This window comes from Rattus norvegicus, chromosome 17, assembly GCF_036323735.1.
Source record: "Rattus norvegicus strain BN/NHsdMcwi chromosome 17, GRCr8, whole genome shotgun sequence".
Lineage (NCBI taxonomy): Eukaryota > Metazoa > Chordata > Mammalia > Rodentia > Muridae > Rattus > Rattus norvegicus.
In genome coordinates, this window is record NC_086035.1 from 41,021,657 (window position 1) to 41,047,257 (window position 25,601).

General features: G+C 43.7%; 1 protein-coding gene and 1 long non-coding RNA gene across 13 annotated transcripts in view; one reads left to right on the top strand and one right to left on the bottom strand.

Moving 5' to 3' along the window:
- The window catches only part of LOC102552189 (uncharacterized), a 59,454-nt gene extending 33,898 nt beyond the window's left edge, over positions 1-25,556 (top strand). The window contains exon 4 of one of the 2 annotated variants that reach the window (XR_010059163.1): positions 24,499-25,556. This is a non-coding gene — a long non-coding RNA (uncharacterized LOC102552189). The remainder of the gene's footprint in view (positions 1-24,498) is intronic. The other variant, XR_005495369.2, reaches the window with a different exon arrangement.
- The window catches only part of Cmahp (cytidine monophospho-N-acetylneuraminic acid hydroxylase, pseudogene), an 85,189-nt gene that overhangs the window by 36,528 nt on the left and 23,060 nt on the right, over positions 1-25,601 (bottom strand). For all 11 annotated transcript variants that reach the window (XR_010058898.1, XR_010058899.1, XR_005495302.2 and 8 more), the window contains 3 exons: positions 6,933-7,073; positions 3,510-3,684; positions 106-222 (listed from right to left, as the gene is read on the bottom strand). Coding sequence is in view for 8 of the 11 variants with exons in the window: in XM_039095890.2 (XP_038951818.1) it covers positions 106-222; positions 3,510-3,684; positions 6,933-7,073 (433 nt within the window). In the remaining 3 variants the exon portion in view is untranslated. The remainder of the gene's footprint in view (positions 1-105; positions 223-3,509; positions 3,685-6,932; positions 7,074-25,601) is intronic.

The window sequence follows — 25,601 nt, forward strand, 5'->3', positions numbered from 1 at the left end:
GGAACAGTAATAAAGACAGGTAGAGAAGGGGAGAGGGAGGAGGACAGTATGCAGGAAAAGGAGAGGGAGGAAGAGGAAGGGATCCCCACCAGGGGAGGTACTCACTTCTTCATAAGGATGCTCCCGGCTGGGTCTTTCTTTCGGAAAGGATAAATCTAGAAAGTCCACCAGATAGTCGTACCCTCCAGGCACAGGGCTGAAGTCTTCATCTGTTTCAATCATCTGTGAAAATTACAAGGCAGTAAATAGAAGAGTATCATCAAGTAGGGGCGTCTTGAAGAAATTCTAAGACTATGGAAATCTTAAATACCCTCAGAGAATAGCAGTGGCTTAAAATACCTGCCTCATCTTCGTACCTCCCTCACTAAATTTCCCCCTTTCTCTAGTTCAGTCTCTCTTGAGCTGATAGGGTTACATTCTTCCACACCAACAAAACTGTTTCCTCTTACTACTGGAACTTCAGTGGCTCAGAGCTACTGAAGCGTTATCAGCAGTGTTATCAGCAAGAAGCACCGGAAGCTTTCAGATGGGGGGAACATAAAATGTGGAATTTATGTCTCACATCATATAGTATCCAGAGAGAAATACATTTACTGGGTCAGTGAGACAGCTCAGCAGGTAAAGGTGCTTGCCACCAAGACTAGCCACATGAGTCCAGTGCCTGGAACCCACATGGTAGAAGGAGGGAACTAATTCCCATAAGTTGCTCTCTGACCTCCACACACTCACTATAGCACATATACATACATATATATATATATACATACATACATACATGCACACATACATACACACATACACATATACATACATACATACATACATACATACATACATACATGAGCTTTATGTTTCAAAGATGATCTCCTTAAAAACAGTTGAGAGCTGATCTAAGTACCAGCATTTTCTAATACTTAAAACAATGGTCTTATATCTTATTCTTTTATGTTATTAAAAGAAGAATGTTTGAATGCCTCAAATATAGAAGTGATCTAATCTGGGAATAACTCATCTCAAGAAGAGGGGTAGGTGTGGAGAGTGGGCATCTTTCACCAACACACACGTAGTCACATGGTGTTTAGTTCATCACTGACCAGGGAAAACATGGCCCCAGGCTAGCCTAAAAGGCATGCTTCTCGAGAACCATGACGCTGGAGCACAGCAACTGTGACCTGGTATTCATACTCAGGGACTGCACAGTAAATTGGTCCTCTTTTGAGAGCAGCCAGTACCTGTTGGTGATCAGGAGTGCTGCTCACATGCTACTGTCATCCAAGAGTGCTGCTTGTACAACCCCAGGCACCATACATACATACATACATACATACATACATACATACATACACACACATTGCCCTGACCACTGCCTACCCTAGGCCTCTTCTTCCTCTTGCATTCCCTGTCTGCTAAGTTGGATTGCTGCCATCCTAGGTATTGAAGCCAGGGTCTCCTGTGTACAAGGCATGTACTCTACACAGAGCTGTACCTCTAGCCTGCTCTGCTTTTGGCAAACCTTGAGTAGCATATAGCCTGAGGTTCTGGGTTGCTGCTCTGCACATGTGTGCTTGCTGAGGGCCGTGCAAAGAGGAAATCATGGAGTGAGGCCTATTGGCTACCACAGCCACAAGGGTGAGCCTCAGTGTGCCATGACCCTGAGGTCCATGTTTCCTGAGGACTTCATGCTGTTACGGAGTTCTGTTCTGATTGCTGCCCTCACATCCCTCTCAATCTAAGAATTGTTTGAAAACCTTAAGAGGGCCTCCAGTTACTCACTGGGCATTTCTCTGGCACTCACAATAACAGTGCTTGATCTCTCTCAGGCATTGCTGCTGGAAAGATTAATGATTCAATTACAACCCTGGGAAAGAACTTAGAGACGTAGATTTTCAACAATGACCACCACTTTTAGGAAACATTTGGAAAAATAAATCTTCTAGTAAAGCTAGGTTGAGATATTTTTACTATTAGCTTTGATGTAGATATCTTAGGAAACAATGTGGAGTTCAGAAAGGCATACTCTTACTAGTTAAGCTAGGGAACAAGCTTTATGGTCAGCGAACAAGAACAATGGCATCAAAGGCTGACGTGACTCTCACTGAGGCTGGACTGCTGATGATTGATTTCTTATCCCCAGTTTCGCCCTCAGATTCCTGATATGATTTAATAAGAATTGCTGATGAGTACATGTGCATTTGTAGGATTTAAGGTAGATACGACTGAATTTTATATAAATGTTTAGATTTGTGATTCTAAAGATAAATAATAAAATAATCACTCCCCTTTTTTGTAACCGAAAGTTGCTCCCTGTCGGTAAGAGAAACTGGCTGAGGAAACTCCCCTGCTTGATTACACTTTGTTAATCTATAACAAGTTGCTCAGCTACAAATGTATGTGGACTTTTGGGAATAATTTGTTTTATTTACCTGTATTCTGTAATGTTATTTCTTTTAAAGGAATTGAGGAACACATTGTTTTTTCATAATCATTCACTAGAAGAAAACTAAAACGTAGTCACATTGAATTTTATACTATTTGAAAGATTTTGCTGGGATATGTAAGCTATGGGAGAAAGAATAAAGTATGGGGGCTGGAACATTGTTCCTCCCATCCATCAGCTCTGTGTGTGTGTGTGTGTGTGTGTGTGTGTGTGTGTGTGTGTGTGTATGTGTGTGTTTTCTCTTTTTTCTTGATGATCCCAAGAAGTTAAAAGAGTTCATAGTTTTTCTGCTGGCCACGGGGAGTGCCAGCCCGGTAAATTAAACTTTGTTTCCTCAGAGAAAAGTCTGCTGGGTAACTTCTCTAATCCCTGGTTGACTTTGGCAGCAGCCCCTGTAACTGTCTGGATCTATCCCCAGCGGTTCTAGCTCTGACCCTCAATGGCTACCTGCCTCAGTTTACCCAGCACATGATTGCTGAGGCTGGTACTGGCATGTCCTGGGGCTAATTCCTGTCCAAGCATCCATGCTTGCCTTTGCTTTATGCCATTCGGTCTTCAGCACCATTGCAGATAGGAATTAGCAGTTTCTGTCTCACACCGTTCCTTCCATCCATGCCCCTTTGTATGGGCGCCACTGTCTAGCCTCACAGTCAAGCATTCCTGACCTGTCAGACAATGTACAGGACAGCCACAAGGGGATGTGGGGGGAGGTTAATAAAGCACACGTGTGAAGGGAACAGCAGGAGCAGAAGGGTACAGAGGACAGGGTTGCAGGAGCTGGAGGACCCAACCAAATCAAAAGACAGATGAAAGTTCTACAAGGAAGCCTGCTGTTTTATTTGGTGGTTTAAAAAAATAATAATAACTCATGGTGATAGGAGAAAAAAATACTGCAAAAGCTAAACTGAGCTGTGCTTAATGACTCCTTCTGTCTCAAAGGAGGATTATTCGTCACACGGCCTGAGTATCCTCTGCTGGATGGTTTGTACAGCTTCCCAAGTGCCAATTAGAAAGCAAACTGGAAACTGGGGGATTGCAAAGATCTCCAAATTACAAGAGAGTGGAGGCATACCCTGACTACCAGGTTGTAATTCTTAAATCCAGCCCAAGTGAAGTATTCTTTAATCCAGGATGAGTGAAGGAAGATTGAGTCTCTGACAGAAGAATTCAAGGTCTTCAGGTATGGCTCAAAGTCCCAGGAATCCTTGTAAATTTTGGTTCCTTCCGGAGGTTCCACAATGCCCTTGCTTAAAGACACAAAAATGAAGAGGATCAAAAAAGCAGTGAGATGTTGAAGTGATTTTCAGAGTCCCTTCCTAGCTTAAGCCCTACTGTTTCCTATACACTATTAAATAGGCCAGGCTCCCAAGTCAGGTTTTATTGACTAATCGTGTATATGTCTGGGAATAGAAAGGTGCAAGATCCCTGACTGGGACCCTTTTGTTCCAAATAAGCAGGCGATGGAGATGTTCAATATGATTCTCTTGTACCAGCTTTGTGGACATTGGCACTCAGATGTTTCTGCATCCCTATTTGGACAGGCATTTGGTGAAAGAACAGAAGGGAACTGAAACATTTCTTACTGGAAGTGGGGGATCCCAAGACTCAGCAAGCTAAGAAACCTTAATGACTAAACAAGACTCCTTCCCCAGGCTATGTAAGCCATCACCAAAGCGATGGGGAGGGGGAGGGCATCCTCCTGGGGAGCTGCTCACAGGCTGCTCTAGGAGTTCCGGGGTGCAGCTTTCATGAGTGCAACTGTAAGTTTGGAATTTTCTGTAATGAGCTGTCTTTGATCCAGTCACATCCCCATAAGTGACCCCAATGAACTCACTGGTTCACCAAGCTACACTTGGATCTGGTTTTGGTCTGTTAATGGTGTCCTTCTGGGTTGAACAAATGTTTGTTGACATCTCCAGTGGCCACATGGTGCCCAGCAAATATCTGAGCATACAAATTACCTTCATCTCTAGGATTTCGTGCCTCTGGTATACTGTGCTCTGGCTGTTAATCAAATGCCATCTTGAAGACAGATTTGTAATTTTATCTTTCAATCCAGTTAGTAGTACAGACAGCCCTAAAGTTCTGTTCATCCCTACATGGAACATGGATGCTTGGATCTCGAGAAAGTAACAGGATGTGAAATACCCAAGGAAAACTCTAAGGAGGCAAACTGTAAGGAATAGTAGATGCCTGTCTTCTCAAAGCTTCACTTTGAGTCTACTGTGTCTCCAAGGTTACAGAGGCACGTTGGTATCACTTCTGAAATACATCTCCAATCTCCTCTAGCTCCTTGCCTGGTGTCATTTTGAAGTGTCACCATCTCTTCCTGTGACAGTACAGCTTTCCCCCTGTCTCCCAACTGCGGAGGCCTAGATTTAGCTTCCTCTCTAGTGTATCCTTCCCTACAAAGCTGAGGTGTTTCTGGAAGCACAGCTCAAGACTGATCCTACTTTGCTCTGTCATTTTCTGTGGCTCTCCTCACTTGCAGGACAGGTTCAAGGCCCTGATGATCTAGGAGGCCATACTGACCCTGGCCTCCATGTGGTATCCCTGCCTCCTCCTGCCCCCACCCATCAGCTCTGAACTTGGGGCTGGGAGGGCTTCCCAAGGACCACGGCTTCTTCCTGGCTGTGTCCTCTACTTCTGGCACTCACAATCAGAAGGTTGCAAGGAGTTACTTATGGATCAAAGGCATCTATGCACTAACTTTATCTTCTGTCTCTGCCCTGCCCTTCCCCAGCTAGGCTGTGACCTTTGACTAGGAAATTTCCTTCTCTGCCTCCCTCTCTCCCTCCCTCCCTTCCTCTCTATTGTCTCCTCTCCCACTTCCCTCTTATTTCCTTTTCTGACTCTCTTGTACTTGTAATAGTCTTCTCATCCCTAAGACCTAGCTAAATGCCTACTGTTTCAGACTGAGCTTCTGTGACTACAGTCCCAGATTTCTTGTCACTTCTTCCTTCACAAGGCAGTTAGGCATGGTGGCTTTACTGTATGTGAGCACTGAGATACAGCCATACTAGTTCTTGTTTCCCAGAATGCTTTGCTGTGACTCTATCTCAGACGTATTGTATCCGGCATATCCCTGAGGGATTTATCTGCATTTAGCAAGATCATTGGTGACTCTGATGTCTATAGGGGTGACAATATAGCCACATGCAGTAAAACACAATGAGAGGCTTGCACAAGGATGATTCAGGAGGCTTAGGAAGATGCCAAAGAACAAGGAAGGTTCTTGAAGGATGAGTATTAATTGAAACAATCAAGAAACATCCTTACTCTCCAACTGGACATCCTGCCTCTTCCATGTCGGAGCACTTGGGACCTCTCAAAGAATTTTAAGCAATTTTAACTTTCACAATTTAGAAGGATTCACTTGTCATCAATGAAGAGAGGGCTTTCGAATATTTTGCCCATAATTCCTGTAAGAACTATTTCACGTAGGGGTGGGGTGAGAGAGAGCAAGTTCTCACTTTGTAACCCTGAAACAAACCAGGCTGGCTTTGAACTTTTGGTAATCCTCCTGCCTCTTGAAGTACTGGGATTACAGATGTGGAGCATTGCTCCCAGCTAAGAACTATTTCTACCAGGATGTAAAGGTATTTCAGAATTAAAACCCTTACTACATGCAAGAATCAGGAGGGGGAGGGGCCCAACCACAAACCAGGGAACAACAGGCAATGTCAAGGCCTGAATGAGTGGTGGAGACAGCATGCCAGGAAAGGGGCAGCTGAGTGAACACCCCATGAAAACGAGGGCTGACCAGGCTAGTCATATTTAGAAAGTCAGCAAAGGGTAACACCAGTGCCCTACTTCCTGCACTTCTATATGTGGGAAAAAAATTATGACTATGTAGCTCGGGATGTATGTACTTATGTAACTACAGGCCTCTTGAGTCAATGTTAGCTCTTTTGGAATTGTGTTTTCCTGTTTAATATTTGAAAAGTGCTGCTAATTTTATAGGCCATATTTGCACTGAGGTAAAAACTAACTTTCGGAGCCACCCAACATAGGTGTTGGCAATTGAACTCTGGCCCTCTGTGGTAGCAGCTTTGAAGTACTAAGCAATTTCTCTAGTCCCTTATCCTTACTCTCTAGTAAGGCTCTGCGGTGATGAAAGTGCTTGAGTCATTCATTTTACAGGATGAAATGCTTGGGAAAGCTGTCTGACTTGAGCAATAATTACTAGTCTATTTTATTTTGACATAGTCGACATTTATTTTTCTTAAGTCAGGGTCTCAAATAGTACAGTCTGGCTTGATCCTCCTGTCTCAGCCCCCCTATCTGCAAATCTGTTGGATTTGCAGGTGTGTGGTAGACTGACTGGTTCTAAGATTTTTATGTTTAAAAGTGAGAGAGAATTTTATCAAGTAAGAAGCTCGGCATGTTACTGCAGAGTAGGGACCTGATGCGGGTCAGGAGGGTGAATTCTTTATCATAATATTAAAAAAATTATATAAGGTGTTTTTATCCCCCATAAATATTTAAGCCAAACCTGTCAGTTGGGTCCTTCAGCATCCTGCCCAGGTCAAGGGTAGCTCCAGGTCGAGGGGTCCATGTCACCACATTCGAGTTTTTCTTGATAAGGTTGTTGAGTTGATTTGGGTCGTTTTTGGTGTTTGTTTCCTTAATATACCTAAGAAATGGGAGTGTTCCCAGAAGAGGAAGTTTATCCCCTAGTGTGTGCAGCAGCAACAGTGAACATTTCGGTTTACTCTTTAATCCCACTTTATTCCAATCCCCTCCACACACCTAAGAAAATTAAAGACCACATTTAGGCTATTGTCCTTAATCAGTCGAGGAAGCATATATTTTTGTTTTTTAAGTATATTCAGGTGGTGAGTGGAATTACTTGAGGGAACTGCGAGTGAGCAGAGGAATTATAATACACAGTAATTGCATAGTCAGAATATCAACCGGAATGAAGACTGGTTGGCTTTTACTTGGTAGGCGTTACACTAAGTGCTTGATATGAACTTATCAATGCTTCATGAAATCACTACTATCACTGTGTTCATTACCTAGAGATGGAAGCAAAGACTACACAGCCCACAGCCTGCATAGGCTTAAACTACAGACAAGGCCCCACGGTCTCTCTCCAGCTTTCAGAATAAAATCTGAAACGTCTCTGCATTCAAAGCCACTAAAATGGTATCCGTTATCCTTGGGGCTTGCTGGCCAGCCCAACAATGACAGACTGACTCAAAAACACAGGTGGATAGCACCTGAAGAATGACACTCAAGGTTGACCTCTGGCATCCACAGTCATCCAAGTCATAGACAGGCACACACTGCACCCTCATACATGTGTATGTGTGCACACAGAGAGAAGGGGGACAGGGAAAAGACAAGACATTCCGCTGCTTACAGAAGAGCACATATCCTCAATTATAACCCTTCCTGAGACCTCCTCTCCTCTCCTCTCCTCTCCTCTCCTCTCCTCTCCTCTCCTCTCCTCTCCTCTCCTCTCCTCTCCTTTCCTTCCTTTCCTTTTCTCATGAATGAGAAAGGTAAGGGCTCTACTGAAGCCCTACATCCTTAGCTCAAGATCTAGAATTTAATTGTGGTAAGCTGGGCATCTCCCCAGTCAAACTCCAAACCCCCACCTTTCTCAAAAACATCAAACCCTGTAACTTGTTAATTTCCAACATCATACTGACAGTGGTGTTGGGGCAGAAAATGATTGACTCAGAGAAAACAGGTTTGTCACTGTAATTCTCCTTATGGTAACTTCCGTAGATATTACTACTAAAGAGACTTTGGCTTCCTTGACCTGAACGTTGGTTCTCCAGACCTGATGTTTAGTGAGATAATTAAGTAGAATACAAACATCTGTGTTTCTTTCCTGAAAACCCTGTCACTGCCCTTAAAAGGTGCCCATGGCTTTGTCCCTGCTCTGATACCAGCATCTTCCTGCTGCTTCGGTTCCTGCGTGGGTGTTGCATGTGTGCAGCTGTGAGCATAAGCACGTGGTGGCCAGAGGTAGACATTTGCATCTTCCTCCACCACTCAACCCTTTCAGAAAGGGTCTTTCATTGCCCTGGAGCTCACTGACTGGCTAGGCTGGCTGGTCAGCAAGCCCCAGTGAGCCATGTGTATCTGACTCCCTAGCACTGGGATTACAGGTGCACATGGCTAAGCCCAGGCTTCACACGAGTGCTAGATGCTAACACAGGTCCTGGTGCTTGTGTGGCAAGCATGGACTCCCGAGCAGCCTCCCCAGATCTTCAGTTTCCAGGGTAAAGCAACGCCATTGCTGTCTCTCTTTCATGGCTTTCCCTGCTGTGAGACTCCATCTCCTCATCCAGGGTGCGGTCCATCACTATTTCCAAAGCACAGATAGTTCACAAACTATGATAACTGCATGGTGCCTTTCTGTCTCTTTCTCTACAATAATAATGAACTGCTTACCTATGGGATCGTAGCTTTTAACTACTTTCACCACAGAAGTATGTTGAAAGTTTGAGTACCTCCTAAATAAACACCCACTTCCTCTAGCTTTTGTTGTTGTTGTTTTGTTTTTGTTTTGTTTTTTTGAGACAAAACTTCTCTGTATAGCCCTGGCTGTACTGGTGCTTACTTTGTAGCCCAGGCTAGCCTAGAACTCAATAGCGATTGGCCTGCCTCTGAGTCCAAGTGCTAGGATTAAAGGCTTGGGTTGTGCACCACACCGGCCTTCCAGCTCTTCTCCAATACCCTGTGCTTCCAGCTACCTAATGTTTCTTTCATCTGAATTTCTCGTTCACTTTCCATTGCCACTCACCATTCCTTCCTGGGGGTAACTGTAATAGTTTTAAATTGGTCTCCAAACCAATGCTTTTCCCTTTTTGCCTTTCCTACAATGTGGACTCACAGCCTGTCAACTAATGATGACCGTCTTCCTCACTAGACTTCATGGGGATTTCCCAAACTTCAGGAAAACCCCCAAACTGTTTACCATTGCAGACTCTGTGGTTCTTGTCTGCTGTACCCCGCCCTCCCACACACACACTTCTTTCCTGTTTTCCTCATAATGTCCCCTATCCCAGCCCTTAGGCTCAGCTGCAGACTCTCTCTCTAAAACCCATCTTCCACAGGGTCTCCCAGTATAACTCACAAAGGTCTGGAACTTTCCATGTAGTCCTGGCTTTGAACCTTTGCCAGTTCGCCTCCCAAGTGCTGTTGTTACGGGTGTATGCTACCAGGTCTCATCATAAACTACAATGTCTCAGCTCAGCACCTTCTTAACTTTTCTGGACAGGCTCTGTATGGTCTTTAAGGATAGTTTTCACTAGTCTAGAGGCATCCTCTAACCACTTGTCTCCATCTTAAATCCAACGGCATTTGCTACCTGGTATTCTAACTGTTTTTTCTTCCTACAAACTAGAACTCTGAGGACAATTATTTTACTTCTAGTCATCTATGTCATCCCATCCCCTATTCCCTGTGTTGTCCCATATCCCACCCCTCCAACCCTTGCCAATCCCCACCCCCATCTTGAGCACTGTGCTACTTCATAAACAATATATCACAAAAAGCAAAAACAGCACTGACCACAAGAAGTTGTCTTTTAACCTTAGGCTATGCTTACTAAAAAGCATTTAAAAGAGTCAAGAAAGCTAGATAGCATCAACACAGATATAGGAAAAAAGAAAATAATAATAACAAATCACATTGATGGTTCCAGGGGCCACATGGTGAGAGATAGGTATTAATTACAAAATCGATCCATCATGTCTAATCACAAGATGAATGAAATCATAAGTGTTGGGTGACTGGTTTTGATAAATGGTGGCAATGGTGGTAGAACCTGAGCTTAAATCCACACCACTGTCCCTTCTGTGTAGCTGCCACCACTTAACAGGAAGTCAAGGGCCTTCCTTGGGTGAGTATTGCCATGAGAATTTATCTCTGAAACTAGCTTCTTCATTACTCAGTGAAGTCATAAAAACACAGACCTGACCACTCCCGTCTGAAGGTGATCCACAACTTTGCTGTTTGAGGATAGGCAGTCTGTGTCCCCCTCACCCCCAAGTCCTAAATGTTATGCCCAAAATTGATCTTCATGGAGCAGAGGGCACTCCTTCATAAAGTCCCTGCTAGAATTTAGTCACCATGTGTGACAACTGTCAACCACACGATATGTGTAACAACAACAACCAAATTATAAGAGCAAAATTTGAACATCTGTAAAATCTTGTTTAGCATTTAAAATGATAAAATTAAACCAGGCCTGGTGGTGAATGGCTGTAATCTCAGCACTCAGGAGGCTGGGAGATCACGAGTTTGGGGCCAATTTGGTCTGCATAGCAAGATTCTATCTCAAAAAAAAAAAAAAAAAAAAAAGCAAGTGAACACTAAAGTAAAATGTAATATTATGTCCCCAATACTACAAAATAGGTATTTATTTTCTCAAGAGATGTGAACTCTAGAAAATAAGCATTTTAGCACAATTTGTTTGTGTTACAGATATGACTAAAATACTCTTATTTTGGCTTTGGGGTCTTCTTTAAAATCATTATGTCTGTAAAATTATATATAATTATATAACTATATATATGACATGGCTGTAGGAATAAAAATATCTAGGGGACTAATGGGAGGGGAAGAAAGGAATGATGTGGACACAGGGTAAATATATGCAACATGCAGCTATATAGTTATATAAAAACTTTTAAAAATAGGTAAATCTTTAAAGGAGAAGGAAAAGGGTTGATGAGTTAGCTCAGCAGGTAAACGCACTCGCCACAGAACCTGCCAAGCTGAATTTAATCCCTGGGACTTACACTGGTGCAGGTAGTTCTCTGACCCCTGACACTAAATAAACAAATAAAACTTCAATTTTTCCTTTTTAAAGAGTAATCATGCTTTCCTAACAGCAGTCAGAGGGCAAGAGTATATGAGCATGAGTCAAAAATAACAATCCACATGGGTGAAATGTCACGGTGGAATCTAATGTTTTATATACTAGCTGAAAACTTACAAAGTTTGCCCTTTACCCCTTATATTTTTAAATATACTTAGACTCGTGCTTTAGCCATGTGCAGATTTGTGTGAGCCCCAGTCAGAAGCACTCCCCAAACTTTCTTGCATTAGGCTGTATTGCCTCTTGACCTCTCAGCTCTTAACTATAACTGGCCTGTGCTTCATTCCCATAGATTTGGTTTTCTTTTAATTGCCATAATCCACATCATAAAGTTTGCCACCCTTTGATACTGTGTCCTCTCACTTCACAGTGCCTTTTAGATCTATTTGTCTGGTATGGCATTATAATTCTTTCTGTGAACCAGAAGGGATAACTCATAAAGACGTTCTATCTGGGAACTTAGTTACTACTGTGTGGGCTTGCAGCAGATACATTGTACATTAAACTAAGCAAGATTTAAATATTCGTACAGTCGGAGTTAGCATTTAAAGTGATGAAACCATGTTAGGCAGGGTGGTAGATCTGTGGTCCCAGCACTCATGAAGCTTGGGTAGAGGATCACAAACTTCAACTTATGGTTTCACAGTCTGCTTCTTCTTTCTGGTGGCATGTGGGTTGAGATGGTAATTATGAGCATGCCTCTTATTCATTTGCAAATAGTTTTATGCAAATAAAGATTTGAATTTCTAAAAATAGAATGTCTGAAAGTGGAAACGCTAGATCATATAAGAAGGTTAGGTTCAAAGCAGCTTCCAAACTTCTTCCAGGGTGGCTAAGCAGTACTGGCAGCAATGAGGAAGAATGCTGTTAACCCTGACAGCAATGTCGCTCTGGGAACTTTTAGTGCCATTGTGGCTTTTGCAACTAACCACCTTACCATGGCTTATTGCTGTCTAAAAGTCTTCCTGGTAGCCCACTCTCCTCCCACAAAAACAAGCAAGCAAACAAACAAACAAACACAAAACAAAACAAAAATAAAAAAGAGGGCCATAGAACTGAGCAGAGAGTTCTCAGAAGAAGAAATGCAAATGACTAAGGAATGTTTTTTTAAAATGTCTAACACGCTGTCAGGGAAGTACACATTACATTTACGCTGAGATTTCATGCAGCGCAGTAAGAATGGTTCAAAGTAAGATGACAGATGTTGGCAATGATGTAGCCATCAGGGAACCCTCATCCACTGGTATAGCCACTATGGAAATCAACGTGGAGGTTCCTTAAATAGCTAGAAATAGATCTACCGCATGATCCACAAATTTTACTATTCACACATCAGTTGGCGGTATCTAGGCTGTTCCCATGTTCTAGCTATTATGCATAAAGAAGCTATAAACTTGGATGAGGGTGTGTGCCTTTAGAAGGAAAGAGAGTCCTTTGGGAATGCTCAATGTAAGGAGAAAAGGCAGCAGGAAAAGTGAGGCAGGATCCAGTCCTAGGCTTAAGAAGATGAAAAGCTCAAAGACATGCCTGATGATAATTGGAATGAAGGCAGTGGTGCCCTCAGGCAAGGCCCCATCCAGCGAACTCCCAATTCTAAAGGACTCAAAGGGAGCTTCGGCAGTGAAGGAAACCACCAGCAACAGAAAGATGATGTGGACGTAATCGAAGGTGGGCTGAGTTCCAGCCCACCATGCAGCAGAACTTGGCAGCTTCAGCTACATGGTTCTGGCTTTACAGTCAAGGGTACAAGAAAGACTCTCCTGCAGCTAAGGAAAGCAGCTGAAGCCAGGCATATATCAAGAGTGTCCCTGCATGGAGACCCAGTGTGCAAGGCTGTGAGGCTGTGAAGCCGTGAGGCTGAGGCTGTGAGGCTGTGAGGCTGTGAGGCTGTGAGGCTGTGAGGCTGTGAGGCTGTGAGGCTGTGAGGCTGTGAGGATGAGGCTGTGAGGGAGGCTGTGAGGCTGTGGGGCTGTGAGGCTGTGAGGCTGTGAGGATGAGGCTGTGAGGCTGTGAGGCTGTGAGGCTGTGAGGGAGGCTGTGGGGCTGTGAGGCTGTGAGGCTGTGAGGCTGTGAGGCTGTGAGGCCGTGAGGCCGTGAGGCCGTGAGGCCGTGAGGCCGTGAGGCTGTGAGGCTGTGAAGCTGTGAGGCTGTGAGGCTGAGGCTGTGGGGCTGTGAGGCTGTGAGGCTGTGAGGCTGTGAGGCTGTGAGGATGAGGCTGTGAGGCTGTGGGGCTGTGAGGCTGAGGCTGTGGAGCTGTGGGGCTGTGGAGCTGTGGGGCTGTGAGGCTGTGAGGCTGTGAGGCTGTGGGGCTGTGGGGCTGTGAGGCTGTGGGGCTGTGGGGCTGTGAGGCTGTGAGGCTGTGAGCTGTGAGGCCGTGGGGCCGTGGGGCCGTGGGGCCGTGGGGCCGTGGGGCCGTGGGGCCGTGGGGCCGTGAGGCCGTGAGGATGAGGCCGTGCGGCTGTGGGGCCGTGAGGCTGGGGCTGTGGGGCTGTGGGGCTGTGGGGCTGTGGGGCTGTGGGGCCGTGGGGCCGTGGGGCCGTGGGGCCGTGGGGCCGTGGGGCCGTGGGGCCGTGGGGCCGTGAGGCCGTGGGGCCGTGAGGATGAGGCTGTGAGGCTGTGAGGCTGTGAGGCTGTGAGGCTGTGAGGCTGTGAGGCTGTGAGGATGAGGCCCAGCTGGTTTTAGGCCTTGCCTTAGTCTGGTATTCCCTCACCGTGATCCTTTTTTCTCCCCTTTGGAATGGTAATGGATATTCTGTCCCACTATAAGTTGGAAGTATGTGATTTGCAGTTTGATTTTGATTTTAGAGTGGGTTACAGGTAAAGATTGTTATGAATTGCAGAGGAGACCTAGGCGTAGGGACTGTAAAAGACTTTAGGGCCTTTGAATGTAGATTAACTGCATTTTACATTATGATATAGCAATAAGTCTCTGGGAGCCAGGGAGTGGAACGGAGTGTTGTGTTAAGAGTGGCCCCCATAAATTCATATATTTGAATGATTAGTCACCAGGGAGTGGCATAATTTGACAAGAATTGGGGCTAATGACTGCTAGAGTAAGTGTGGTATGTCGGAGAAGGCATGCTACTGGGTGTGGGCTTTGAGGTTTCAAAAGCCCATGCCAGTCAGTCTCAGCCTGCCCGCCTGAAGAGTGGGATGTAGCTCTGAGCTGTGTCTCCAGTGTCATGCCTGCTGCCATGCTCCCCGACATAATGATAATGGACTAACTTCTGAAACTGTAAGCAGCCCCAGTTCATGCTTTTTTTCTTTTCCTCTTTTTATAAAAGTTGTCTTGGTCATGATGTCTCTTCAGAACAATAGACCAGTGACTAAGAGAGGGACCATCGTGGAAGAGGGACAGAAAGATTATAAGAACCAGAGATTGGAAAGGACCAGACAGAAAGTGTCTTCTGGGGAAGACAGAACAGTTGCATCCATAAACTTACAGTGGCTGTGGTTACCTACCTAAGACAGTCAACGTTGCAGCACGGAATGGAAGGGGCCCAGAGAGAGAGCAGAGCCACCAACATTTGGTTGCTTTGTGGGGAGGGAAAATCAGTCTTTTTTTTTTTTTTGTTGGATTTTTTTTTATTTACATCTCAAATGTTATTCCCTTTTTGAAGGGTCTGGCCCTTAATAGGGGTACCACTATCCAGCACCTGGTCCTGCACTCATGAATATGACTGACTTAGTGGGTTGTTAAACAAGCAAGCACCCACCTAACTGGTTGGGGATGAGAGTGGGTGGTTCTGGGGAAAGTTGGTGGGAGGAATAGGGGTGAATATTATCAAAATGCATTAGAGGCACACATGCACTTCTCCAAGACTACTATATTTTACTTAATTGTTTGCTTTGGCCTATGAGATGGCTCAGCACGTTAAAGTGTTCACCATACATGCCTGATGACATGAGTTTAATTCCTGGAGCATACATGTTGTTTTTAAGTGCCAGATGCAATGATGCACATCTGTAACTCCAGCACTCCTACAGCAAGATGGGAAGCAGAGACAAGAGAATTGTCTGAATGCTCAAAGGCCAGGCAATAGCATGCAGTATTGCAGAAAGAAGAGACCCTCAAACAATATGGGAGGAGACGACCAAGTCTCCAAAGACATCCTCTGAAGTCCACTTCCAGGCCATGACATGCATGGCCACACACACACACACACACACACACACACACACACACACACACACACACACGCACACACGCACACGCGCTCGCGCGCGCACACACACACACACACCCTAATAATGAAATCTTTTGCTAATTTGTACCTTCTAACTTACCTTTTGAAATTATTATCTTACATAGCTGAGGGTGATCTTAACTTCTGAGTAGGCTGCCTCTGCCTCTCCAGTGCTGGGATAGCAGGCATGCACGCCCATGCTTGGCTAAAATGATTATTTTAAATTTTTGCTTGACTGCTAAGCCTCGAGAATTTATCACACATTTTGAACACTAGCTGTTTTTCAAGTGTGCTTTCAGCACACATCTCCAAACTGCATTTAATCTTTGCGTTCTCTTAGGGCTTTCTTTGATTGAACATTTTTCTTTTTAAAGTTGGATAAAGTATAATTCATCAGTTCTTTCCTTTCTGGGCGAATTCTTTATTATTTCTATGTGTGAACAATGCATGTGGGAGTGCACCACATTCGTGCCACCTCACTAAGCGCGTCTCACTTTACTAAGAGTTCCTTTTTTATTTGATTTCGTTTACTTCGTTACAGATACTGAATTGTGTCAAGTACTTTCTTGGCATCAACTGATACATCTGAGGTTTTCCCCTTAGTTTGTTAATATGATTTTGTGTGGATTTATGTGCTATGTGTGTGACTGTATGTGCTGAGGTACACTCAGAGGTCAGAGAAAAGTTCTGTTCCATCAACTCTGCATCTTATTCCTTTAGCACAGTGTCTCTCACTGAAACAGGAAGCTGGGCTGGTAGCCAGCAAGCCCCAGTGACCACCTATCTCTTCCTCTGCCCACCCGTCACCCCTAAACACTAGGTTTATAAGCTTCATGCAGCTCCCCCCATTTTTTTAAAACCATGAGTCCTTGGGATCTGAACTCAGACTCTCATGCTTGCACAAGTGCTTTTAGTCACTGACCTAACCTCTCCAACTCAGGGTTAGAGCAATTAGAATCCACTGAAGTGACCTTGCACTCTTTAAATAAACTCTAGCCAGTCAGTTATTTACTCTTTTTATATATCGTTGGATTGGTTCATTTCGAAGACTTTAAGATCTATGTTCATGAGGTATACTGATTTGTAGTTTTCTAATAAGGTCTTGTATGTATCAGTATAATGCTGGAATAATAAAACGAACAGATGTCACAGTCTCAGACTTTTTGGACATGAATATTAAAGTTGGTATCCGTCCTTTAAGTAATCTGAGCTTAGAGTTTTCACTGTGGAGTTTTTAAACAATGAATCCAGTTTCTTCTAATAGATACAGGGTTATTTCTTCTTGGGTGAGGTTTGAAGGTCTGTGCCTTTCACGTAATCAGCTCCTTCCTGCAGGTGTCGACTTTTCATACATAGAATTAGTTGTGTCTGTCTTTCATAGTCTCTTTTTACCTTGGCATCTGAAGAGACAGCTGTCGCCCCTGAAGGCAGTACTGGTCTCTTCTTACTCCCTTGGTTTTTATTGTTCTCTGTCATTTTCCTAAGCTTTATGTTGTTAATGGCATTTTTGTTTTCGTTTGGTTTTGGGGAACAGTGTTTCATGTAACTCAGACTGGATTTGAACTCATGACCAGCCCCTTGCCCAGTGTTAAGGTTTCAAGTATAAGCTACCGAGCCTGGAGGATGTTTTTCTGTTCTTCGTTATTACTGAAACAGACTCTTCACGTCCATTACACCTTCATTACTATTGTGAGCTTATCTTGCCCTCTCTTTGAAACTTTTAGAACTTTAGATCTGGGGATTGACATTTGGGAGTTGCTTGGCTCAGGTGTGCTACCCTGCCAGGGTTCTACCTCCAGGCTTCAGCCCCTGACCCTTTTTTACAGTAGGAGCTTAGATTACAGCCCAAGTTACTTTGGAAAGCTTTGCATTGCTAGAGATTGAGCCCAGGGCCTTGTACATGTTCTCTGTTTTCTGTTATACTTTTCTCTTTCTTGAGACACTGTCTTACTAAGCTATCCAGGCTGACCTTGGTTCGAAGGATTTCTCCTGCCACAGCCTCCCTGGTATCTGAGGTATAGGAATGTACCACTGTTCCCTGTTTGTATCCTACACATCATGAAACGCTCTTTCATTTGTTACACACAGCAAAATGTTTACTAGCTTTCCTTGAGACTTCCTCCTGGGCCCAGGGAGCACCAAGAAGCGTTGACTTTCTCGGCAATTGCAGACAGTGCAGCTCTTTGGACCTCCGGCAGAATTCCAGTAAGGTTACAGAGCATGCGGAGTGTGACCTCTGTTTAACCCCTTTAATGTTTGATGTGGGACCCAGGATATGGTCTCTTGGGTGGATGTTTAATATTGCTTTGAAAAGGCCCATTTTCTGCTACCCTGGGATGAGTTCTTTATAAACGTCAATCAGACCCACAGGGGTTACGTCAACATCTTCCCCGATTCTTTGAATTCTTGGTCTTCCAAACACTGAAAGAAGAATCCTGAAGCCTCTGCCTGCAGCTGTGGGTTCTCTCAGCTTAAAGACCTGATGTCAGGCACACACATAGCAGACCCTTCTGCCTCCCGTGTGAACTGAAGTCACACCCTGTCTGAAGCCTCATCAGCAAGCCCTTTCTTCTTCTGTGGTAACTTTTTGTAACCATTTACCTCTGTGCTTATGTTTAAATGGAGTTTGTCTTGTTTTGTTTCGTGGATAAACATTAGTTTGTCTTCTTTTATCCATTACAACCTCTATCATCTAGTGGTTTAATTTTGTTATTTTTGAAAGAAACTGCCTTTTTATTCTACCCCCACTTTCTGTAGGCCATGAAATCATGGAAGCTTGAGTGGGGTGCTGAAAAGGAAGTGCTCTGGGCTATGTGGACTGAAGCAGGCTACTCTAACAGACCCCACGTGGTTTCACTTACAAGTCTGTAGGTCACTCATATCTAATATAATTATCAATATCTCTTGAGTCATATTTGTCATTTAGGTGCACTCCTCCATTTCCCCTTCCCCTTTTGGCTTTCTTTCTATTCACCTGCCTGTTAATTTTTTTTTTTTTTTATCATTCACATCCCTTAGAAACTAGTTGCTCTGGGGATCATAATGTTACAACATTCTACAGTAGCTACACCAGCTTCTCACAGTCTACTTGGAATGTATCGTGTGTGTTGACTTACTTTGCTCTAATTGCCACGCTGGTGGTGCTTCAAGAACAGAAGTAAAATAGGAATATTGTTTTGCTTGTCACTGCAGAGGCTGGAAGGTTAAAAGTTCCCGTACAGCAGGACCTACACCTCCAGTGGACTCAGCGCAGACTCTGACCATGACTATTCCTTAGTCACCTCACCTTTGTCTCACATTATCTTTCCTTCATGTGGCTCTGTGACCAAATTGTGCCTTGTAAGGACATCGGTCAACTGGATTAAGGTCTGCCCTCATGAGTTCACTTTAACTGGATTACTTTTGCACACACCCTGCCTTCAAGCAAGTTCCATTCTGAACTGCTCAGGGCTCAGTGCTTTAACATGAAAATGTTGAACAGACACAATTTAATCAGTAACATCCCTGTGTACAGACAATTACATTGGCGTTATATCATCTTTCAAATTAAAGAACCTAATGAAAGAAAAGCCGTCCATTAAATATGTCAAGGTATTTTAATTTCTGTTTTCCCTCACAACCACGTCTCTTTACCTAAAGAACTTTGCATACATTTTTCTAAGGGGGGGGGGGGTTCTGTAGGCAGTGACTGGCAGAGCCCTCCTCTCATCTGAGAATGTCTGCTTTCCTCTCTGCCCTGAGAATCTCTTTCCCGGATCTAGATGCAATTCTTTTGTTTGCTTTGTCCTGTAAACACATTTAAAATTCTATGACCTTCCACTCATCACTGTTTCTGATTAGAACCCAGTTATTTGAATTGCTTCCTATGATAAAAAAAATCAAGGTAATTTGATATTGCCGTGTCTTTATGCTTTGGTAGTTTTGTTTTGATGGGTCCAGACTTCTTTTGATTCAAGTTTATACTGTTTGGGGTTTTACTGTGCCTCTGGGATTTAAGTTGTGCCTTTATTAACTTCGGTTCCATCTGTTCCTTCTTCCTCTTCTTTATGGATACCTGACATTTGCCATTGTCCCACGGGCCCCTGCTCTTGTTTGCCACAACCTTGTTCTTCCTGTTTATAGGTTTCCTGGCTTCTGTTGCTCTATCTTCAAGTTCACTTCCTTTACTCATCAGGTCCTGGAACACTTCCCAGGTGTTTGCCGCTGCGGACCGTGTACTTTGCATGTAAATTTTCCAGTTGGTTCTTCTATCTTCTCTCTGTGTGAGTAGCTTTCTTTCTGTTTTTACAGTTACGGGGTTTTGCCATTACTTACTGAAACATGCCTTTTATAGACATTTGATTTTTTTTCCCTGATAATTCCAGCATCTGTGTCATCTTGGATCTATTATTTATTGTGCTCCCCCACAGTATGTGGTAAGATTTGCCTGTTTATATTTAGTTTTTAATCCTATCCCTTTCCTTTGAAAATTATTTTATGTGATCTCGGCTTAGATTTTCATTTTAATAAATGATATAGACAGGCCATGTTTATGCTGTAAGTTCAAAAACACCATTCTCAGGCTGCAGTTTTAATTTCAGTTCCTCTTTCAGCTCTGTTCCACGTACACGTGCCACCAAGTCCCCAGCATGGGGCCACGTGTGTACCACAAGGCTGAGTGGCAGAGACTTGACCTCCTGCTTATGGTCACAAAGTACAACCAAGGGCCGAGCTCTAGAGTTTACTTGTTCTTCTGGTTCATTTTCATAAGTACCCTCCCTGAAACATTCTCCAATACTTTCTTGTTTCCTGAGTGCCCGCTCTTTGTCAATGTCAAATGATCGATCAGTAGAAGATAATCTTTTACTGAGAAGCCAGGGCTTCGGTTTCCCCAATTTTCCAAGAATTCCATTTACTTTGGGGCCAAGTGTTAGAGAAAGAAAACAGCCACAGCAAGACACAGTGGCCCCTCTGAGTCATAGGAAAGCTGGAGCAAGGTTTACTACAAGTTCAAGGCTGGACTGGGATACTACATCAGACCCTGTCTCCAAAAGAGCAAACAGGGAAGGGAGGTGGAGCAAGTTGAGGTAAGGAAAGAAAGAGCAGCAGGATTCTCTCTGCTCTCTTGAAATCAAAGTCCTTCCGACCTGAGACAAGGCTTCTTTCCCCTGGGGTTTCATTAAGGCAGCCTTGTGACTGCAGCAGAGTTGCCTGGGGACTTGGCAAGTGAAAAGGAAAGAACCAAAAGAAAGGAAACCTTCCAGACTCAGAAGGCTCTCCTGCTTTTTCTGATTCTCCTAGATTCTGACCCCACCCCTACCCTACCCCTACCCTAGCAATGCGTCCTTTCTTAACAAGCATTCAACACCACTCTTAGGCGGTCTTGAGTAGAGAGCAAGAAATGCTATGTTTTTGAGAAAACTGAAGCTCAGAGTGTGGCATGGTGGCCCTTGCTCATAATCCTAGCATTTGGGCCTGAGCCAGAATAATCATTAAATCATATTCCCAAGAGCCTGTTCAGCCTTGAAAGGTTAACACAAGCCAATTTTCCCCACAGGCAACCTGAGCTCTGCACAGTCAACCCACTGGGCAGCAGCACACACTGAGCAAATACATGACTTATGACCTCAGGGTCCAGAAAAGTAAACAGTCACACAGGATAGAGACAAAGGACAGCCAGACTGACCTGACAGTCTGGCAGTGACTCTGTGGTCTTAGCTTTAGGTTTACTTCATTATTTGGGAATGGCACCCCGTGATGAAGCCCAGATTAGCCTCAAACTCATGATTCTTCTGGCTCAGGAAGATCTTGTCTCAAGAAAATAACTATAATAATGCTTGGCTGTTACTTCTCTTGTGTCCTGTTTAGAGTTCTGGTTGATATCAGCCTCGGGTTCCCCTGTTAGCACAGCATACTTCTAAACTCTAAGCAGTCTAAAGTCTGAATCGTCAACTTCTCTGCAATGCTACACTGCCTGCCTGAGCTGTGCACTGTGCTGCATTCGTGGTGGTGTTTGAGGTGCTTCTAGTTTTCTGTTTTGTGGTAGATAAAGTCTGGAAGTCCTCTATCCCCTTCCTGGGTGTCCCTGTGTTGTTGGGTGTGACAGCTGTGAATGCTGGCAGGTTCTTTTCTTTACCACAACCCTTTACCATTTACCCTTTACCTTTGCCTTCAGGGCAAAATTGCTATTTTCTAGTTAGATATACCAGTTGTTAAAATATCAAAAGCATTCTGAACTCTGAACCAAGGACTATCTTTGCTACTCCAGTTCCTGCCTCTCCCCTGGGACCTATTGGCTCTTTTCAGATTCCAGCTCAAGGATTAGAGTGTGGGAAACAGGCCTAGAGCATCTTTCCTGGGTGCTTTCTAACATCAAGTGTGACCAGCACTCAGGATGATCCCAGGGGGGTGGTGGTTCAGATCCCACCTCTGCTCCAGTGAGACTACTTCGTCACAGTTGCCATTTCTCTCTTGGGGGCTGCAGAGCTCAGGGTCTAGCTGACTGCCATGTGGCTGCACACCAGCCGAGCGCACAGCTACTGAGCTCTGACCTCCTTTCCTTTTCTTTATTGGTCGTTATTGTGTGGGTTTGGTTTGAGAAAGGCTCTTAATTCATAACCCCAGCTGACCTAGAACTGGCAATCCTTCTACCTCAGCCTGCCAAGCACTGAGGTTATAGGTGTCAGTAAAAACTTTATTTGGGGCACCTAGAGAACCTTGGGGATGTTTCTTACAATTATAAACTTAGAGCATGAAGGAGAAGATGATGCCTCTGATCCTGTGCCGTCATTGTGACCAGACCCAGTCCTCTGTGGGTCTCAGGGTCTGGCTTTTCTTAGCTGCCTCTGTCATCTCTGCCCTTCCTACCCACTTTTCCTCCTTCAAGATTAAATGCAGGCGACTAGAGGCTAATGGACCAGTACTCTCTGTGTGGCCCAAGGCTCTTTAGTTCTGTCAATATAATATTCCTTATGGAAAAATGACTTGTAGTATATTTTCAAAGGTACATGAATTTCTATATGAGCACAGACCCTAACACAATTTGTGTTTATCCAGCAATTCCAAATGATTTAAGAACCCACTCAGTGTCATAGGAGATTATCTAGAGATAGGGTGTATGGGTTTTTTAATTAGAAAATATGACAATTAATCCAGACATGGTGGCTTGATCCTGTAAACCTAGCATCAAGGAGGTAGAAACAGGAGGACTGGCACAAGTTTGAAGTTAGCCGGATGTCTATGGAGAGTTTTAGGCTAGCCAAGGCTAGATTATATCCCTAGAGATATAACCCATTAAGTTAAAATCATGAATTTAGTCTATGATCCAGAAATAAAGGTCTAGCAAAGCTTCATAGGAAGTCACTCAAAGCTTTGTCCACAGCACACACCCCTGTGCATAGGCCTGCTTATAACAGTAGTGAGGGTAAGGCTTTTCTGCCTGAGGCCACTTTGTGCTGGGCTCATAACCTATCAACTAGACTATTGACTGTACGGTCATTAACAGACTCCAGTGAGCCATCAGTATACATCAGTTCCTTGGTGTAATGAATGACGTATGTAGAGTGATTAATGAAATGATGGTGAGGTAGACTAAATGCGAATGGCCCTACAGGCTCATATACTTAAATACTGGGTCCCCAGTTGGTGGACCTATTTGGGAAGGACTGGCAGGTATGGCTATGTTGGAGGAGGTATGTTGCTGGGAGCAGGGCTTTGAGGGTTTGCCCCAATCCCAGAGTGCTCTCTGTCTCCTACTTGTAGATCAAGATGTGAGCTCAGCTCTTCCTTCCAGCAAGTTTTTGCTCATCCATCATGGAGTCTTAAGTCTCTGAAACTATAACCTCAATCAAATGCTTCCTTTTCTAAACTGCCTGGGCCATGGTATTTTTTTTGTCACAGCAATAGAAAAGCAACTAAATCAGAAGTGAATGCAATTCTACTAAAATCAAAAATTTCATGTTTAGAGAAATAAATTACAGATAACTAAAATTCTCTGCTACCTATTATGGCTTTATTATCAAGATGTCCAAGTAGTGCATAGCTGAGGTAGTTTGCTATAGTCTCTACTAAGATATATAGTGTTATATGATACATGTGTATACTTTCCTGTCACTTTTGCATGTTCTGTGTGTATTTGCATGTGTATGCACTGTTTGTGGAGGTACATGTGTGAGGGTGTGTAAAGGCAAAGTCAATATTGGCTGTCTTCTTCAACAGTTCTCCCCCTTTGCTTTTGAAGCACTGTCACTCATTGGTTCTGCTACATTGACAGGCCACTGAGCCCAGGAATCCTCCTGTCTCTACTTCTCTAGCACTGGGATTGCAGAGTGTACTGCCATACCTGTTTTTTTGTTTGTTTGTTTGTTTTTTTAAGGTGAGGGTTAGAAATCCAAACTTGGGCCCTTAAGATTATATTGCAAGTGCTTCGTCAGGTGAGCCAACTCTTCACTCGCTCAGTTAATTTTTTAAATTAAAAAAGTATATATTAGTTGATCCATAGATCCTGTTTACATATTTTACATATTTTGTATATTTAGGTTATATGAATTCAGACAATAATTTCTATCAGAAATACTTGATCTATACTTAGATGACATAAAACTTATGGTTCAAAACTAGATTTATATGTTTGTTGATCAAGCTATACTTAAAGGTTTTTCGATACCAAAATCTAGTACAAGAAAAGTTATCTTTGTGTTAATATTCAAATACACATCGACAAAATTACCTCATTTTTTTCAGAATTCATTTGATTTTTGAAACAAAATTATATGGGTTTCTAAAATTGTTTGCCTGGAAGTAAGCTGGCTCATTCTGTCTCAACTGGTGACATGAACATCGATGTCAAAGGAATACCACGTGCGGAACTGACTCTAAAGTACCAAGACTAACAGAGTGTGCTTCAGCCCTGACTTGGAATATTTCGGTCAACTGTGATGCTACTTATTGGAAACAAACCTTAGGCCAACAAGATGGCTCTGAACACAAGGGCATTGTTTCTTATCCTAATGACCTGAGTTTTTTTTTTTTTTTTTCTTTTCTTTTTTTAGGAGCTGGGGACTGAACACAGGGCCTTGTGCTTGCTAGGCAAGCGCTCTACCACTGAGCTAAATCCCCAACCCCCATGACCTGAGTTTAAGCCCCAGATTTCATATTGTAAAAATAGAGAACTGACTCCTTAAAGTTGTCCCCTGATCACTACTTGTATGTGGGCTCACACACACACACACACACACACACACACACACACACTCCATTGAAAAAATTAAGTAATAATAAAGAACCTTTTCACATCAATTATTTTAGAAACTACATAAAATGGTAGTTATTGACAAGTTGTGAAAAGTTTTGATTTTAACATGAGTTGGTACAGGTTGAGTTGTGTCCCTCTCAGAAAAGATACATCAGCCAAGTTCCACAGAGTGTGACCTTTGTTCGGAGAGGAGAGAACAACTTTACAGAGGTAATCAGGCTAAACTGAGGTCATAAAGGTGAACTCTCACCATCTGAGACTTAGAGTGTCTCTGGGGGAATTACTTTGATGAGTTAATTAAAAGGCCCCAATTTGCCACCTGGCACATGCTTAGTAGCTATTGGTTACCTCTTGCCTTCCTGAGGGATCCTTCAACCATTGTCTCTGTGTCCTAACTCTGGGGCCTCTGATTCACCTCTGTTGACAACTGGTTAAAAGGCTGTGGACGCTTGGGCTGGAAGAATAGATAAGTAAAGTACTTGTGGGGACAAGTGGGGACCAGACTCTGATCATTAGAACTCGTAGGAGAAAAGCCAGACTCAGTGACACATTTGTAATCCCAGTGCTAGGGACAGAAATGGGCAGATCCCTGATACTTACTGGCCAGATGACCAACCTATTCTTCTTGAGTTCCAGGCTAGTGAGAGGCCTCGTCTCAAAAAGAGGAAGATGTCACCCAAGAAACAGATATCCAAAGATGTTCTCTGGCCTCCACTTCCTCACAAATATATATGCACCCTCCCTACAAACATGCACACACGCACGCACATACACATGCACATATGCATGCACAGATAGAGAGAGAGAAAGATAGAGATAGATGTTTTGGATTCCCACAATCTTTTTCGCATTGCACAATGGACATATAGCACAGTCACTCATTTGACAGACACTAAGTCA